At 36.5% G+C, this 17,684-nt stretch overlaps 1 protein-coding gene across 1 annotated transcript in view; it reads left to right on the top strand.

The window, feature by feature from the left end:
* The window catches only part of SLC26A8 (solute carrier family 26 member 8), a 166,274-nt gene that overhangs the window by 49,250 nt on the left and 99,340 nt on the right, over positions 1-17,684 (top strand). The window contains exons 6-10 of the mRNA XM_044003389.1: positions 431-595; positions 1,406-1,555; positions 10,794-10,876; positions 16,262-16,409; positions 16,914-17,027. Coding sequence (XP_043859324.1) covers positions 431-595; positions 1,406-1,555; positions 10,794-10,876; positions 16,262-16,409; positions 16,914-17,027 — 660 coding nt within the window. The remainder of the gene's footprint in view (positions 1-430; positions 596-1,405; positions 1,556-10,793; positions 10,877-16,261; positions 16,410-16,913; positions 17,028-17,684) is intronic.

Genomic DNA, 17,684 nt, shown 5'->3' with positions numbered 1-17,684 from the left:
TATAACAACTTGTAAGTCAGAACTCTAAACTAACTTTCTGTCTCTGTCTTTATGTATGTGTCCCTCTTTTTCTTCCCCCTTTCTCTCTCCTCTCTCTGCTCTCTCCTTGCTTCTGCTTCTCTCCCTTCTCATTTCCAAAATTCCTTCCTGAAAGGAAGAAAATAAGTTATCTAATTGTGCCTGATGCTGTGAGCAATATTAATTAGGAACAAGTGACAACTTGGGAGTATTAGAACTCTTTCTTTCTGGGAAGGATATTGTAAGGACCTTCCAGGGTTAGAACTCTAGACTGTTTTGGAGAAGATCTGAATTACTTAATACTTGAATTGTTGATGGATTGATTTTCACAACTTAGTGGTGTAGCTCCCAGGGATTCCTGATATCACTGTTCAATTCTCTTTCATCCTTCTTTCAACCCAATGTCTTGCAGCTGCTGGTTGGATTGCTAAGATTGGATTTTGTCACCAAGTACCTGCCTGACACTTTAATTAATGCCTACTTGGCAGCCACCGCACTGCATGTCATGATGTCCCAAATGTGCTTCGTCTTTGGGATTATGATTCGTTTCCACTGTGGTGCTATCGCTTTCTTTTATGTGAGTAGTCACTAACCCTTCTCAGAGGTACCTGCTTTTACAGGGAAGAGTGAAAATAGTTTGGTCACGAACCCCTCTTTTCTAGAAATAGGCAGAATTGAGAAGATCCAGACCATACCAAGTGTATACAATCAGTTTCTTTTTATCTTCTCTCAAAGAGTCTGGACTTCTGGTTAATTGCAGTAGGACCATCCTACTATTGGAATTAACTCTTTTCAGTCCAGTTTCTCACTATTCCATGCCTCACATTGAAACTTAAGATCAGAAAAAGCCTCTAAGGTTCTTTCCTCTGGTTCTTACATAATATAACATACTTAAATTCATAATCTGCTCAAGATCAAGAGGCATATATTTGAGGCTTTGCCCAAACTTCTAATATTATTGTGTTAAATTTTATTTTAAATTTATATTGTGCCTTTCCTCTGGAGAATTCACTTTAAAAAAGGGAAGAACTAAGCCTTTCATGAATGCTAGAAGTGTGTAGGGGCCAGGCTAGAAAGTTATATGGACCAGATTATTGAAGAAATTATATTATGAACTGATTAATAGAGTCCTGGTACTTTCTTTAATTTGTACCAAAATAAGCAAAGCAAAATTAGTTCAAAGAAGGATCCCTTTTCTCATTTGAGAAAGATCGTTCTGCTTTTGTCCTCAAAATGTTTTATTGTTCTTTCAAAGGGCTCTCACACACATATTCTCTCTCTGCTAGTCCCACATCTGTAGAACTTTTGTAGCTTCAGCTGGTGTACTTAGGACAAATACAAAGAAGACTATTATGTCCCCACTCAAACTCTCTGTGTTTCTTTTCAGAATCTAGTTAACTACTGTATAGCTCTCCCAAGAGCCAATTCCACTAGCATCCTGCTGTTTCTGATTTGTATGGTGGCTTTGAGAGTCAACAAATGTATCAAGATTTCTTTCAAACGATATCCCATCGAATTTCCCATGGAATTCTTCCTGGTAAGTACTATCCTATGTTAGTAACTCAGATGATCACATATAGTTGCCTATTACTTGATGCAACTTTAGACCAGAAGTACCTATTTCCTTTCCAGTGACTCCTGGGAAATAACCTTTCTCATTGACCTGCTGATCACTAGAGTTATTGTACTTCCAGTTGCTCTATCAGTGACAGCTCTGGGGAAATGAACAAAAAAGAGTCACAATAGAAGAAAAGGGAATGCATACCCAAGACAGTGGAATAAGGCAGGAACTGGCCTGAACTCTCCCAAATTCATGTCTAAACAACTATAAAAAATGCCTCAAAACAAATTCTGGAGTGGTAGGACCAACAAAAAAGACAAGGTGAAACAGTTGTTCAGCCCAAGACAACCTAAAAGGTCAATAGTAAAAGTCTGTCTCACTAGGGTAAAAGGGGAGTGCAAGCCAGTGCAGGCAGCATCTGGACAAGCCAGTAGTAGGCTGTGCCCCAGTAAGCCAGCTGGAGGTCCTGAGTGCCAGCAAGTCAACAGTGAGGCCCTGGTATAGCAGGCCAGTGGCCAGGCCCCCTGCCCCCAGGGGAAAGAAGCTTAGGACAATGAACACTACACCCCAGTAGCAGATTCCAACTTTAAAAGTCACAAAATAGGCAGGGAAAATTAGCAATTAAAAAGGAATCAGACCATAGAAAATTACTATGGTGACAGGGAATATCAAAACACAAACTCAGAAGAGGACAACAATATCAAAATACATACATGTGAAGCCTCAAAGAAAAATGTGGATTGGTCTCAGGCCCAAAAAGAACTCCTGGAAAAGTTCAAAAAGGATTTTTTAAATCCAATAAGAGAGATAAAAGAAAATTGGGAAAATAAATGAAAGTGATATAAAAGAATCACGAAAAAAGAGTCAACAGCTTGGTAAAGGAGGCACAAAAATGGCGGGGGGGGGAAGATAATACAAAAATATACAGAAGAAAATAATTCCTTTAAAAAGTAGAATTGAGCAAATGGAAAAGGAGGTACAAAATCCATCGAAGAAAACAATTCCTTAAAAAGAAGAATTGGCCAAATGGAAAAGGAGGTACAAAAGCTCACTGAAGAAAATAATTCCTTAAAAAGTAGAAAATAATTCCTTAAAAAGTGGGAGCCAATGACTCTAAAAGACATCAAGAATAAAACAAAATCAAAAGAATGAAGAAATAAAAGAAAATATGAACAATCTCATTGGAAAAACAACTGACTTGGAAAAGAGATCCAAGAGAGATAATTTAAGAATTATTGGACTACCTGAAACATATGATAAAAAAAAAAGAACCTAGATGTCATATTTAAAGAAATTATCAAGAAAAGCTGCCCTGATATCCTAGAACCAGAGGGTAAAATAGAAATTGAAAGAATCCACTGATCAACTCCTCAAAGAGATCCCAAAATGAAAACTCCCATGAATATTATAGCCAAATTCCCTAACACCTAGGTCAAGAAGAAGATATTACAAGCAGCCAGAAAAAAACAGTTCAAATATTGGAGACCACAAAAATCAGAATCATATAGGATTTAGCAGCTTTTACATTTATGATATTCAGGATTACAACCAAGAATCACCTACCGAGTGAAACTGAGCATAATCCTAGAGGGCAGAAATGAACATTCAATGAAATAGAGAACATTCAAGCATTCCTAATAAAAAACCAGAGCTGAACAGAAAATTTGATTTTCAAATACAAGACTCAAGAGAAATGTAAAAAAAGAAAACAGGAAAGAGAAAACACAAGGGCTAAATTGTTTATATCCCTACAAGGGAAGATGAAACTTGTAACTCTTAACAATTTTATCACTTTTAGGGCAGTTAGAAGGAGTATACATAGATAGAGGTATGGGTATAAGTTGACTTTGATGGGATAATTAAAGAAAATTAAATGAAATTAAAGGCTGAGAAGGAGAATCGCACTGGGAGAAGAGGGAATGGAGAGGTAGAATGGTATAAATATCTTATATGAAGAGGCACAAAATACCTATTACAGTGAAGAGAAAAGGGGGGATTGGAGGGAATTGTCTGAACCTTACTCTTATTGGAATTGGCTTAAAGAGGGAATAACATACACATGCAGTTGGATATAGAAATCTTACCCTTAGAGAAGTAGGGGAGGAAAGGGATGTAAAAAGGTGTGGGGGCAGCTAGATGGTGCAGTGGATAGAGCACCGGCCCTGGATTCAGGAGTACCTGAGTTCAAATCTAACCTCAGACACTTAACACTTACTAGCTGTGTGACCCTGGGCAAGTCACTTAACCCCAATTGCCCCGCAAAAAAAATGTGGGGGGGGCTGTTAGAAGGGAAGGTAGTTTGGGGGAGGCAGTGGTCAGAAGAAAAACACTGCTATGAAAGGACAGGGTGAAAGGAGAGAGACAGAGAGAGAGAGAGAGAATGGAAAATTGGATGGAGGGAAATATGTAGCTAGTAATCATAATTGTGAATGTGAATGGGGTGAACTTACCCATAAAACAGAAGCAGATAGCAAAGTGGATTTAAAATGAGATTCTATAATATGTTGGTTACAAGAAACACATTTGAAGTAGAGACACACAGAGTAAGGTTAAGGGACTGGAGCAGAATCTATTATGCTTCAGCTGAAGTTTAAAAAAAAGCAGAGCTAGCAATCATGATCTCAGGCAAAGGAAAAGCAAAAATAGATCTAATTAAAAGAGATAAGGAAAGAAACTACATCTTGCCAAAAGGCACCATAGACATTGAAGTAGTATTGATACTAAACATATATGCACCAAATGGTATAGCGTGCAAAAGAGAAGTTGAGTTAAAGGAGAAAATAGACAGTAAAACTATACTAGTGGGGGGCGGCTAGGTGGCACAGTGGATAAAGCACTGGCCCTGGATTCAGGAGTTCCTGAGTTCAAATCCGGCCTCAGACACTTGACACTTACTAGCTGTGTGACCCTGGGCAAGTCACTTAACCCCCATTGTCCTGCAAAAAAAACAAACCAAAACAAAACAAAACAAAAAACTATACTAGTGGGAGACCTCAACTTTCCTCTCTCAGAGCTAGGTAAATCTAACCAAAAAATAAGCAAGAAAGAAGTTGAGGTGTATGGAATTTTAGAAAACTTATATATGATAGACCTTTGGAGAAAATGGCAAGGGAATACAAAGGAATATACCTTTTGCTCAGCAGTCCATGGCACCTATGTAAAAATTTACAATGTAGAGGGCATAAAAATCTCACAATTAAATTCAGAAATATTAAATGCAAACTTTTGGGAGCATAATGCAATAAAATTAATTCAATGTGGGGCAGCTAGATGGCGCAGTGGATAAAGCACCGGCCCTGGATTCAGGAGGACCTGAGTTCAAATCCAGCCTCAGACATTTGACACTTACTAGCTGTGTGACCCTGGGCAAGTCACTTACCTCTCATTGACCCGCAAAAATAAAAATAAAAACATTCAATGGAATGGCAGTGAAAAATAGATTTAAAGTCCATTGTAAACTAAATAATCTAATCCTAAAAAATAAGTGGATCAAAGAACAAATCATAGAAAATGACCAATGATTTCATTAAAGAGAATTGTAGGGCACAAATTTAATATATGAAGAGTTAATTGGGTAACTTGCTGAAATATTGGGGTCCCGGAAATAATGAAGGACCTCTAGGTTCAAAGCTCCCTCTCCTCAGAACTGCCCTTTGAGATATTTCTCCCAGGCCAATAAGAAAGGAGCCTTACAGCTTCTTTTCCACAATAGGATCAGATTTTATCATTTTATCACTTGGGAATTAATTAAACAACAAAGGTGAAATTAATTAAAATCAAAGATAAGGAAATAGGCAAAAAGAAGATAAATTCTCCTAACTCTAACCTAAGTCTATACAATCCCCAGATCATTTCCAATTAAGCTAATTCAAAGGAATGCAGGACTTTTGTGTTCATTCACCACACCTGGGACATCTGCTAGTTTCTCGCGCCACCGGAAAAACCAAGGAGAGAGAACCGGAGCAAGAGCGTTTTGGAAGCAGCTCCACCTATTCAATCTCCCTCTCCCAAAAGGGGAGGTCCTTCAAAAACTGCCTATGGAGAGGTTTCTCCTTCTGACCTCAGTAGCATACATAACTTCAGGGTGGGCCAGGTGTGGCCCCTCCCAAATGAGTCAGCTAAATTCCAATAATTTTTACCACATTGTGACAACAATGAGACAGCATACACAAATGTATAGGATGCAGACAAAGAAGTAGGGGAAATTTTCTATCTGTAAATGATTACATCAGTAAAACAGAGAAAGAACAGATCAATGAATTGGGCATGCAACTAAAAAAACTAGGAAAAGAACAGATTTAAAAACCCCAATTAAACACCAACTTAGAAATCCTAAAAAATCAAAGGAGAGATTAATAAAATTGAAAGTAAAAATTTGAAATAATACATAAAAGTAGAAGCTTGTTTTATTTTTTTAAATCAATAAAATAGATAAACCATTGGTTCATTTGATTTTTTATTTAGACTTTTAAGTATTTATTAAAGAGCATTAGGATCTAATGATCAGAGAGAAAGGTAAAAATCTAACTATTTTTAAGAGACCCCATCATCCGACTTGCCATAGCAAGGTCAGGAATAAAAAGGACCGGTTCATTTGATTATTATTATTTTTTTTTTTTAGTGAGGCAATTGGGGTTAAGTGACTTGCCCAGGGTCACACAGCTAGTAAGTGTTAAGTGTCTGAGGCTGGATTTGAACCCAAGTACTCCTGCCTCCAGGGCCAGTGCTCTATCCACTGTGCCACCTAGCTGCCCCTCATTTGATTTTTAAAAAGAAGAAAACCAAATTACCAGTATCAAAAATTAAAATGGTGAATTTACCAACAACAACAACAAAAAAGAATTAAAGCAATTATTAGGAGCTATTTTGACCAATTATATGCCAACAAATCTGACAATCCAAATGAAGTAAATAAATGAATGTTTACAAAAATATAAATTTCCCAGAATAAAAAAGAGGAAATAGAATACTTGAAAAACCTAATCTTAAAAAAGAAATTGAATAAGCCATAATGACTCCCTAAGAAAAAAATCTCCAGGGCCAGATGGATTCACAAGTGATTCTACCAAACATTTAAAGAACAATTCCAATGCTATATAAACTTTTTAGGAAAGTAGGCAAAGAAGGAATCCTACCAAATCCCTTTTATGGCACAAATATGGTGCTGAAACCTAAACCAGGAAGAGGAAAAACAAAAAGAAAACTATAGACCAATTTCCCTACTGAATATTGATGCAAAAAATAAATAAGTAAAATACTAGCAAGGAGATTACAGCAAGATATCACAAGGATCATACACTATGACCAGGTGAGATTTATCTCAGGAATACAGGGATGGTTACTTATTAGGAAAACTATCAGCATAATTGACCATATTAATGATAAAATCAACAGAAATCAAATTACTATCTCAATAGATGTAGAAAAGGCTTTTTACATAATATAGCACCCATTCCTATTAAAAACACTTGAGAGAATAAGAATAAATAGAGCTTTCCTTAAAATGATAATTAATATCTATCAAAACCCATCAGCAAGCATTAAGGGGGTTAAGCTAGAAGCCTTGCCAATATAATCAGGGATGAAACAAGGATGTCCACTGTTGCTAATATTGTTTAATATTATACTAGAAATTTTAGCTATAGCAATAAGAGAAGAAAAAGAAATTAGAGAAATTGAAATAGGCAACAAGGAAACAAAACTATCACTCTTCAAAGATGATATGATGGGGTGGCTAGGTGGCACAGTGGATAAAGCACCGGCCCTGGATTCAGGAGTTCCTGAGTTCAAATCCGGCCTCAGACACTTGACACTTACTAGCTGTGTGACCCTGGGCAAGTCACTCAAACCCCCATTGCCCCGTGTAAAAAAAAAAAAAAAAGATGATATGATGGTGTATTTAGAGAATCAACTGAAAAAGTAGTTTAAATAACAGTTTTAGCAAAGTTGTAGGATATAAAGTAAACCCATCTAAATCATCAGCATTTCTATATATTACTAACAAAGTCAAGCAACAAGAGACAAAGAAATTCTATTTAAAATAACTATAGACAGTATAAATTACTTGAGAGTCCACCTGCCAAGACAAACCCTGGAACTATATTAACACAATTATATAACACTTCTCACACAAATAATGTCAGATTGAAACATTGGAAAAATATCAATTGCTCGTGGTTAAGCCAAACCAATACAATTAAAATGATCATACTACCTAAATTAATTTACTTATTCAGTGCCATACCAATCAAACTGCTAAAAATTATTTTATAAGGCTAGAAAAAATAACAACAAAATTCATCTGTAACAGCAAAAGGTTAAGCATATCAAGAGAATTGATGAAAAATGATGTCAAGGAAGGTGGCACTCTAGTACTAGATTTAAAACTATGTTATAAAGTGGTCATAGTAAATGACCATTGTAACCTAGTACTTGATAAACTTAAAGACTCAAGCTTTTGAGACAAGAACTCACTATTTGACAAAAACTGCTAGGAAAACTAGAAAACAGTATGGCAAAAACTAGATATAGACCAACATCTCACACTGTATACCAAGATAAGGTCAAAATGGGTAGATGATTTAGACATAAAGTGTGATACCAGAAGCAAATTGGGACAGTGAGGAATAGTTTATCTGTCAGATCTATGGAGAAGGGAAGAACTGATGACCAAACAAGAGACAGAGAGCCTTACAAGATTTTGATTATATTAAATTTAAAGGGTTTTGCATAAAACCAATGCAACCAAAATTAGGAGGAATGTAGCAAACTGGAAAATGATTTTATTTATAGCAAGTGTCTCTGATAAAGGCCTCATTACTCACATATAGAGAGAGTGGAGTCAGATTTATAAGATTACAAGTCATTTCCCAATTGATAAATGGTCAAGGCATTTAACAGACAGTTTTCAGAAGAAGAAATCAAAACTATCTATAGTCATATGAAAAAATGCTCTAAATTATTAATGATTAGAGAAATGCAGATTAAAACAGCTTTGAGGCACCACCACATATCTATTAAATTGGCTAATATGACAGAAAAGGAAAATGATAAATGTTGGAGGGAATGTGGGGAAATTGGGACATAATGTACTGTTGGAGTTATGAAGTGATCCAACCATTCTAGAAAACAATTTGGAACTCTACCCAAAAGGCTATAAAACTGTACAGACCCTTTCATTCAGCAATACCACTACTATCCCAAAGAGATTTTTTAAGAAGGAAAATGACTCATATGAGCAAAAATGTTTATAGCAATTCTTTTTATGGTGGTAAAGAACTGGAAATTGAGGAGATGATCATCAATTGGGGAATGGCTGAACAAGTTGTGGTATAAGATTGTAAGGGAATACTATTGTGCTATAAGAAATGATGAGCAGGATGATTTCAGTTTTAAAAACTGTAAAGACTTAGATGAAATAAAACAGAGTGAAGTGAGCAGAACCTGAAGAACATTGTACACAGTAACAGCAATATTGTATGATGAAGAATGATAAATGACCGAGCTATTCTCAGTAACATGACGATCCAAAAACAATTCCAATGGACTTATGATGAAAAAATGCTATTTACATTCAGAGAAAGAACTGATGGAGTCTGAATACAGATTAAAGTATACTATTTTTTGCTTTTTTTTTAGTTTATTAATTTATTTTTTGGTCTGTGTTTTCTTTTACAATATGACTAATTTGGAAATGTTTTGCATGATTGCACATGTATAACCTATATCAAATTGTTTACCATCTCAGTGAGGATATTAGGGGTGAGAAGAGAGGAAGGGAATTTAGAACTCAAAATTTTTAAATATGAAATTATCTTTACATGTATTTGGGAAAAATAAAATATTTTTTTTAAAAAGAAGAAAAGAGTCACTGTTAAGTAAAGATGTATTCAGAGCCCCTACTTGACAGTGTATACAACATTCTGCCCACATGATTACCCATTTCTGTGCCAAAAAGAAGGAACTATGCTTTAAACAATTTTTTGACTGATTATTGATCAAAGTTATATGGGAAACCAAGAAAGAAAGATCATCTCTAACTGGAAAAACAGGCAAAGACTTGATAGAGGATGCATGAGCTGGATTTTGAAAGAAAGGTAGAATTTCAATAGGCTCAATTAGGTGGAGGTTGTTCCAGTTATGGAAAATGGCAGGTGTTATTGTTTCAAATTTGAACCACTAAAACTGATGTCTTATTTCCGCTGAATTGTTCTCTGGGGATATCTGAGATGCATCCAGAAATAAAGCCTTATGGTAGCACATTCAGTAAATTATTGAGGCTATATCTGGGGCCAAAGTAGATGACCACTGAGAATCACTCCAAAATGTTGTTAGCCCTTTGACAAATCCCATTTAACCAACAAACTTAGAATTCTGCTCACTCTGAGCAAGAAGTGCTCCAGAGTTACTCATCAAATTTGATCCATAGGCTTTTTGCTTGGTTGCACTGTCACTATTAGAGCATTAATTGCTGGTATGCCACAAACCAACTCTGATCTTGCTTGGATTTGCATTTAATTTTTGGAGCTAGTACTAGGAAGAAGAAGTAAGAAAATATTTCATGTGTACTACCTTACTTAGATATTGATTTCTTCTTTCTATAGTTCTGCTTTAATGAGAGGACTTCAGTAAGCTAGAACATGTACTAGACTGCCCAATTATTTTCTTGTTAGCTAGTTTCTGGAAGAAAGGATTGATGTTTCCAGAGAGAAACAAACACAAAAAGCAGTTAATTCAGTTGGCCAAGAATTTTCTAGACTATAAAAAGGTAATTGTGATTGTGATTCTTAATAGTATTAGCAGCTATGAAAAACCTTGTTTGGCCTGAGACCAAGTGCTAAGGTGCCCTTCCAAGTTCACAAGCCCTATGAACTTGAGTCAGCTTCTCTCTCAGATTACTACAGTTGTCTGAGTTTGGGGGACTGAAAAAGAAAATTACCAAGTCATATATTGTTCCTGTCAACCAAATAGGTATGCAGTCCAAAAAGGTATTTCTTTTCATTCTGGCCCTAATTCTGAAGAGGTCAGGGAAGGCAAAATGAAGTCTTTGATTTTTTTATTAAGATTTTTGCTCTACATGGCCCTTTATCTTGCTGCTGGACCTTTATGTTGCAGATGTTCATTCTGTCAGAGGCTTTTAAACCCCTGACTTGTTGTAAGCAAAGCACAGGCCTAAAACGATTATGCTTGCTCTCTTTTTTTTTCTTAAATCCAGATTGTCTCCTTCACTATCATTGCAAACAGGATCCACATGAACACTGAAACCAGCAAGCACATTGTTGATATGATTCCTTATAGGTGAGTAATTTCCTGCTGTCAGGACTGCTCATCCAACTGTCCCACCCCTTCTCAACTTCAGGATAATCTGATAGTCTCTGTTGACAATTTCAGGCAATACTAGAGTTAGAAGTATTGACTTAGATTAATTTTGGGACTTTCAGTCTCCTGGAAGAAAATAGCAGGACAGGTTATATGAGTCAATTAATAAGCATTTATTAACTATCTTCTTTGTGTCAGGAACTCTACTAAGAACTAGGGATATAAATTCAAAGAATGAAATAATCTCTACTCTTAAGGAGCTTATATTTTACTTCCCTGCGCAATATATGTTTCTGTTTCTTATGGCAAAGAATGATCTCTGAACTTCGTTGTGTCAGCATCTTAGACCTAGAAAATGTTCTGGGTTAGATAACAGATAACTTTTTTCTATTCCAAAGCAAGTACAGCCCAAGGTACAGAGTTCAAGTCTCTTTCCATTCCAGCCCATCCTCCATTCAGCTGCCAAAATGATCTTCCTTAAACTCATATATGACTCTTATCACCTCCTACTCAGTAAATTCTAATGGTTCCATATTACCTCTAGGATCAAATCTAAATTTTTCTGATTGGTTTTTAAAGCCCCTTGCAACTGGCCCCATCCTTTCTTTCCAGGCTTCTTACACTTGTCTCTTCTCAACATAATCTAATCCACCAAAACTGGCCTTCTTACTCTTGCTTCCACATGGCACTCCATCCACTGGCTGTCCCTCATTCCTGAAGTACTATAATTCCTCATATCTGCATCCCGACTCTCCAAACTTCCTGCAAAATCCCAACGCCCTCTCACCTTCCTGTATATACTCTATTTCTACCTAGAATTGATAGAGATTAGCAAAGTCTCTCTGTGCCCCTGTCTTTTCTTGAATGTTGTACTTCTAAAGATGTACTCCAAAAGAAGCACATTGTGGATGAAAAGCAGGAACAGAGTCTTGATTATTTACTGGATTATCTATTGGATACATATCTATAGGATATAGTCTATTGGATTATCATTTTATCATTAATGGAAGGAGTTTCACATTTTCTGAGTAATATCATTGGACAGTTTTGCATGACTTCACATCTAAATGAAGGAATCAAACAAGAAAGCACAGAAGTTGACTCTATGATTGCTACAGTGACTACTGCTACTTCCTAGTTTATAAGACATTTTTACATACATTATTTCATTCAAACATCACACCAACCTGTGTGTGAGGGAAGGCTATGTGATGCAGTGGAAAGAGCACTGGAGGTAGAATCAGAAAGTCTGAATTTGAATCCCAGTTCTGAGCCTATATCCTTTGTGACCATATGCAAGTCATTTAGTTTCTTGGAACCTCAGTTTCTTGTAATATCTTTTTTTCAGAGTCACAAGGGTTAAGTGATTTGCCCAGGGTCACACAGCTAGTAAGTGTCAAGTGTCTGAGGCTGGATTTGAACTCAGGTCCTCCTGAATCCAGGGCCATTGCTTTATCCACTGCACTACCTAGCTGCCCCTGGAACCTCAGTTTCTTTATCTGTAAAATGGGAGGGTTGGACTAGATGATCTTTTGGGAAGGGATATGATAAATGTCTTCATATATTTGAATGACTATTTTGTGTTGTTTTTATTGTTTTTGTGATTACTTATCTTGTTTCCTTCATGTTGAACCACTGTTGCATCCCTGGTATAGATACAAGTTGGATACAGGGAATATTTGTTGTATATATTGATATAGTCTTGTTACTAATATTTAATTTTTTTGTATCAATATTTACTAGTGAAATTGCTCTCTGGTTCTCTTTTTCTGCTTTCTGCCTCCCTGGTTTGGGCATCAGGACCATATTTATTTCATTTTAAAAAGAAATTTGTGAACTTTCTTCTTTCTCAATTACTGAGAATAATTGCTGAGATTCTAATTGCTCTTTAAACATTTGATAAAATTCATTTATAAGTCCCTCTAAAGCAAGTTTTCTCCCATTTTGTGGTTCATTTTTCCCCTGGGTCATTAATAATAAATTTATTAATTATAGCCAGGAAAAAAATGAGGTATGTGGCACTCTTAGAAGCCAAAGATAAGTGGTTTATTTGTGATATGTTCAATCTTTCTTTGATTGGCTTGTTTAAAATCTTTATTTCTCATTTTGTTAATTTGGATAGTTTGTATTTCTTGCAGATAATTATCCATATCAAGTAATTCAATATCTTCATTCAACAGATGAGAAAACTCATTCCTAGAAAGTTGATGTGAGTTGCTCAAGGGAGGTCTTTGGTTAAGCATCTTAGAATGTTTTAGTGGCAGAATTTCTCACATTTTACAAGTGCTTGTCTTAATCACCTCCTTGTTGCTACTTGATCAAATCCAGAGTTTTGAGCCTTGTCTCCAGAGGTAAGTCTTTAGGACTTGCTCTTAGAAGTATTCATCTAAGGTATGCTGCAGGAGAAAATGCTTTCTTTTACCTCTTTTCCTTCTGTCTTATTTGCCAAGTTCATAATTTTTGCAATCACAATCAAAAGAAATCCTTCAAGGGGCAGCTAGGTGGCACAGTGGATAGAGCACTAGCCCTGGAGTCAGGAGGACCTGAGTTCAAATCCAACCTGATACTTGACACTTACTATCTGTGTGACCTTGGGCAAGTCACTTAACCCAAATTGCCTCACACACACACACAAAAATCCTTCAAGTATAATAGTCCACATTCCCAGCTAGTCAAAGACACTAAACTTTTTTTTCTTTAGAATTTTGTTTTTCCAAATTACATGTAAAAACAAATTTTGACATCAATATTTTTTAAACTTTGTGTTCCAAGTTTTCTTCCTCCCTCCCTCCCCAACATTAAACTTTGTAAAAAGGACATGCCCCGGGCAGCTAGGTGGCGCAGTGGATAAAGCACTGGCCTTGGATTCAGGAGGACCTGAGTTCAAATCCAGCCTCAGACACTTGACACTTACTAGCTGTGTGACCCTGGGCAAGTCACTTAACCCTCATTGCCCTACAAAAAAAAAAAGTAAAAAAAAGGACATGCCCCTTTTTAGACTCTGAGGATCTCATTTGCATACAAAAGGACCAGTATACTCACCATCAACAATGACATCTTATAGCAGAAATACATGGCTAGGGGGCAGCTGGGGGGGGGGCGGGGCAGTGGATAAAGTACTGGCCCTGTATTCAGGAGGACCTGAGTTTAAATCTGACCTCAGACACTTGACACTTACTAGCTGTGTGACCCTGGGCACATCACTTTACCCTCATTGCCCTGTAAAAAAGAAAAAAAAAAAAGAGAGAGAAGTAGTACATGGCTATAGGAGACATGCACTTAGCATGCAACCTGAGAAGGGAAGCCAAAGACATGTATTCCTGAACCCATACCTGTGAAGTCAAAAGCAGAGTCCAGCTGCAGAGTTGAGCCAAGTTATCAAGGAGTTTAGAGTCCAGTGCCTGAATCTGGGACCCTGATCAGAAAGGTGATAGGCATAGAGCCAAGATTCCTTCTGGTCCTAGGGTATCAGTTCTGATTCTTTCCAAAAGTGCACAGTAGTACTCTAGGCCAGGATTTCTGCTGAGCCCAGAAAAAGTGATTGTAGAAGCCACAGCTGAGCATTAAAGCCACACCTAGTCCAGAAATAGACCCAGGAGGCCCAATGGAACAACTCACTCAGCAGAGATACTAAGCCCCTCAAGGAGCAGCAAGAGAACTAAACAAGAAGACATCAAGAACTCTGTATTGTTGGAGATATAACTGACTCCTCTTTTCACATGTGCCATGGCCATATTTATTCCCTATGTTTGTGCCTCTCTGTGATTTCTTTCCACTTATTCTGGTATATTTGTGCCTTAGGTTTATGAGGTAGATGTTTTATTTTTTACTATGCCATTTCAGTAAGTGTCTTTGCTTTGAGATAATTTTGTCCTCTGGTTAACTAAAGAAAGGTAAAATAAAGGGCTTGTGAACTTTAGTTTTAGGAGTGTGGACCAACAGGATACCTTTAAACCTGGGGTAATAGTCCTTTTGGGAAACCCAACATACTAATGGGCTGTGCTTCAGAAGGGCGCTATATAAAATCTAGTCTACTTTATTAAAATTGGATTTTTTCCATGTCTTAGGAGTAGATATACTTGAACTTGCTGAAGGTATAGGGAAAAAATCAAGAGCATAAATATCCAGGCATTTTCATCTCTCTAATGAAACAGTATTTATTTTTTAGACACTTAAAAGATTTACTTCCAACTATTATTAGTTTACAGAAATAATAAAAAACCACTAACAAATTAGACTTAATGTCTTATGCCAAGTTTGAACCTTAGGAACCATATACCATATTATTACAAACAATCATTTTTTAGCATCTAGTAGCCTACTTGCAAAATTCCATACATGGAATTACCATTGTCTATTAAAGCACAGTTTATCTATTTGCTGCTCAAAAATGCCTCTAGAGACCCTCCCATCTAGCTTTGAAAACTTGAAGGTAATTGTATTTACAAAATACCCTTCATTGAAAATGACCGATCTTGGTCAATCTAGGAATTTCTTTTGCCTAGCTATGTATATTTGTTAGAAGGGTTTTTATTTTCTTTTTCTCCAATTGGATAGGGAAGGGTAAAAGGAAGGTCAGAAGGAGACAAAATAAATGATGGATAATTGAAAAAATTAAATAAATTTAATTATGCCCCAGAGAAAATCATAGCATGGGGCAGTTAGGTGGCACAGTGGATAAAGCACCGGGCCTGGATTCAGGAGGGCCTGAGTTCAAATCCAGCCTCAGACACTTGACACTTACTAGTTGTGTGACCCTGGAAAAGTCACTTAACCCTCATTGCCCCACCAAAAAGAGAAAGAGAGAGAGAGAGAGAGAGAATCATAGCACTCTTTATGTTTGTGGCATCTTATTTTACATACAACTATCTCATTTTGGCCTTGTTAAATCTTTGTAAAATAGAGATTGTTATCCCAAATTTATAAAAAGCACAGAGGAAAAGCTGAAACTATACTTTAGATTTTCTCATTCCCATCTTTATACAGTCTTTCTCCTAAATCAAGCTTTTAAGTTCCTCACAGAGCAATGATGAATGTCAAGGAGAGATGTGTTGTAGAAGACATGAAATGGAGACTACATAAAAGCCCACCTCCAAAATTGTAGACCTAGTTTTTAACTTGGTGACATAACTAGAATAGGGTTTTTGTTTGTTTTCAAAATTTTTCCATCTGAAAAAATGTCGGATCCTTAAAACACTTTACATATGGCATTTGGTACTGAGTTTTGGTGACCTAAAGTTATAGATAGGGAATCTCAGGCATGAGAAGACGGTAACTGATTTGTCTCCAAGGTCATCTTTTATCCTCTGGTGAAACTTATGTTTGGAACCCAAGTTTTTTATCTTCCAATTCTTTTCTTTTCAGTTTCCAGTATCCTGAAGCAGCTGAGTTGGGGCTTTTGCACATGGTTGTTTGCCATGCCCTCTCCCTGTCCATGGTGAGCTACATTCTTCTCATCTTTATAGGCAAGAAGATTGCTTCTTTGCATAACTACACCGTTAATCCTAACCAGGTGAGAGCACAGACCCATCTCTACCAATGCTTGGCTCATAAATCCTTGGCCTCTTTTCTGATCATCTTGCCATTCAGAAAATCTGAGTGATCTCTTTCAGAGAATATAATTAGCCAATAATTCAATTCTGGATCCCTGATTTCTAGATGATATTTGTCTTTGCTCTCTATGGAGTCAATATGAGTTGTATTTAACAGAAAATACCTTAATATTGCCACTAAAGCAGTTTTGAAAGTCAAGGAACTACTTCACTGTGAAGTTACTTGGGTATTATTTCCCTTAGTATAGATGTGACCTCATAAGACAGAAGATGTGTTTATGGTATATAAAATAGAGCTTCTCTTTTTTCTGTCCGGTTTTCTTTTCTTCTTCCCCCTCAGTTTTTAGAAGGTAGATATACCCCCTCTAAATAAGAGCTAAGAAGTATGCCTTGTGTAATCAATCAAAGCTGGTCAGAGTTTGGAGACAATGGATGAGACTAAAATATTTACAATTGTTTTACAGGAGTTGGTAGCCATTGGTCTGTGCAATCTTGTCAGCTCATTTTTCAAATCTTTTGTGTTTACTTCTGCTATTGCCAGAACAGTCATCCAAGAGAAATCAGGTGGGAGACAACAGGTAAGTGAGTAGGGGTTTTTTGGTTTGTTTTGTTGTTGTTGTTTTGTGACTCTTAGGCTTGAGTCAGCTTTTTGAAAGACAACATAGCTAGGAATCTGGAGAAGGAGTAAATAGTGTTGCTATACCATGTAAAAGACAGCCCAAGAGAAAACAGTAATGGAAAACATATGTAGTATTGCAGGTCAAACCTTGATACATTGCCTTTCTTTACATACAATAAAAGTGTCTACATAATAGAAAAAGCAATTGTCAACTTTTTCATACAATACTTAATATAGTGAATTCCTATGTAATAATAATAATTTTGAGAGAGACAGCATGATTTTCAACCTTGGAATCATGAAGACTTAGTCTTAAGTCTTGCATCTGCGATATAGTAGCTTTGTGAATGTGAGTAAATCCCTTAACCCTCTTATTGCCCCAGGCAAATCTCTTATAGCATGGGAAGTGTCACAACCTGGCTTATATGGAAATGTTTTTTATGACTTCATATATATAATGAGTATCAGATTGCTTGCCTTCTCAATGAGCAGGGGAACAGCTGGAGGGAGGGAGAGAATTTATAACTCAAAACAACAACAAAAAAGGAGTCTTAAATAATGATAATAAAAAGACTAAGTTATACAAGAGTTGGCAATCAAGGTTCAGTCAAGAGAG

This window comes from Dromiciops gliroides, chromosome 4, assembly GCF_019393635.1.
Source record: "Dromiciops gliroides isolate mDroGli1 chromosome 4, mDroGli1.pri, whole genome shotgun sequence".
Classification (NCBI taxonomy): domain Eukaryota; kingdom Metazoa; phylum Chordata; class Mammalia; order Microbiotheria; family Microbiotheriidae; genus Dromiciops; species Dromiciops gliroides.
Note: the sequence above shows the minus strand (reverse complement) of the source record. Positions and strands in the feature narration are given on the sequence as shown.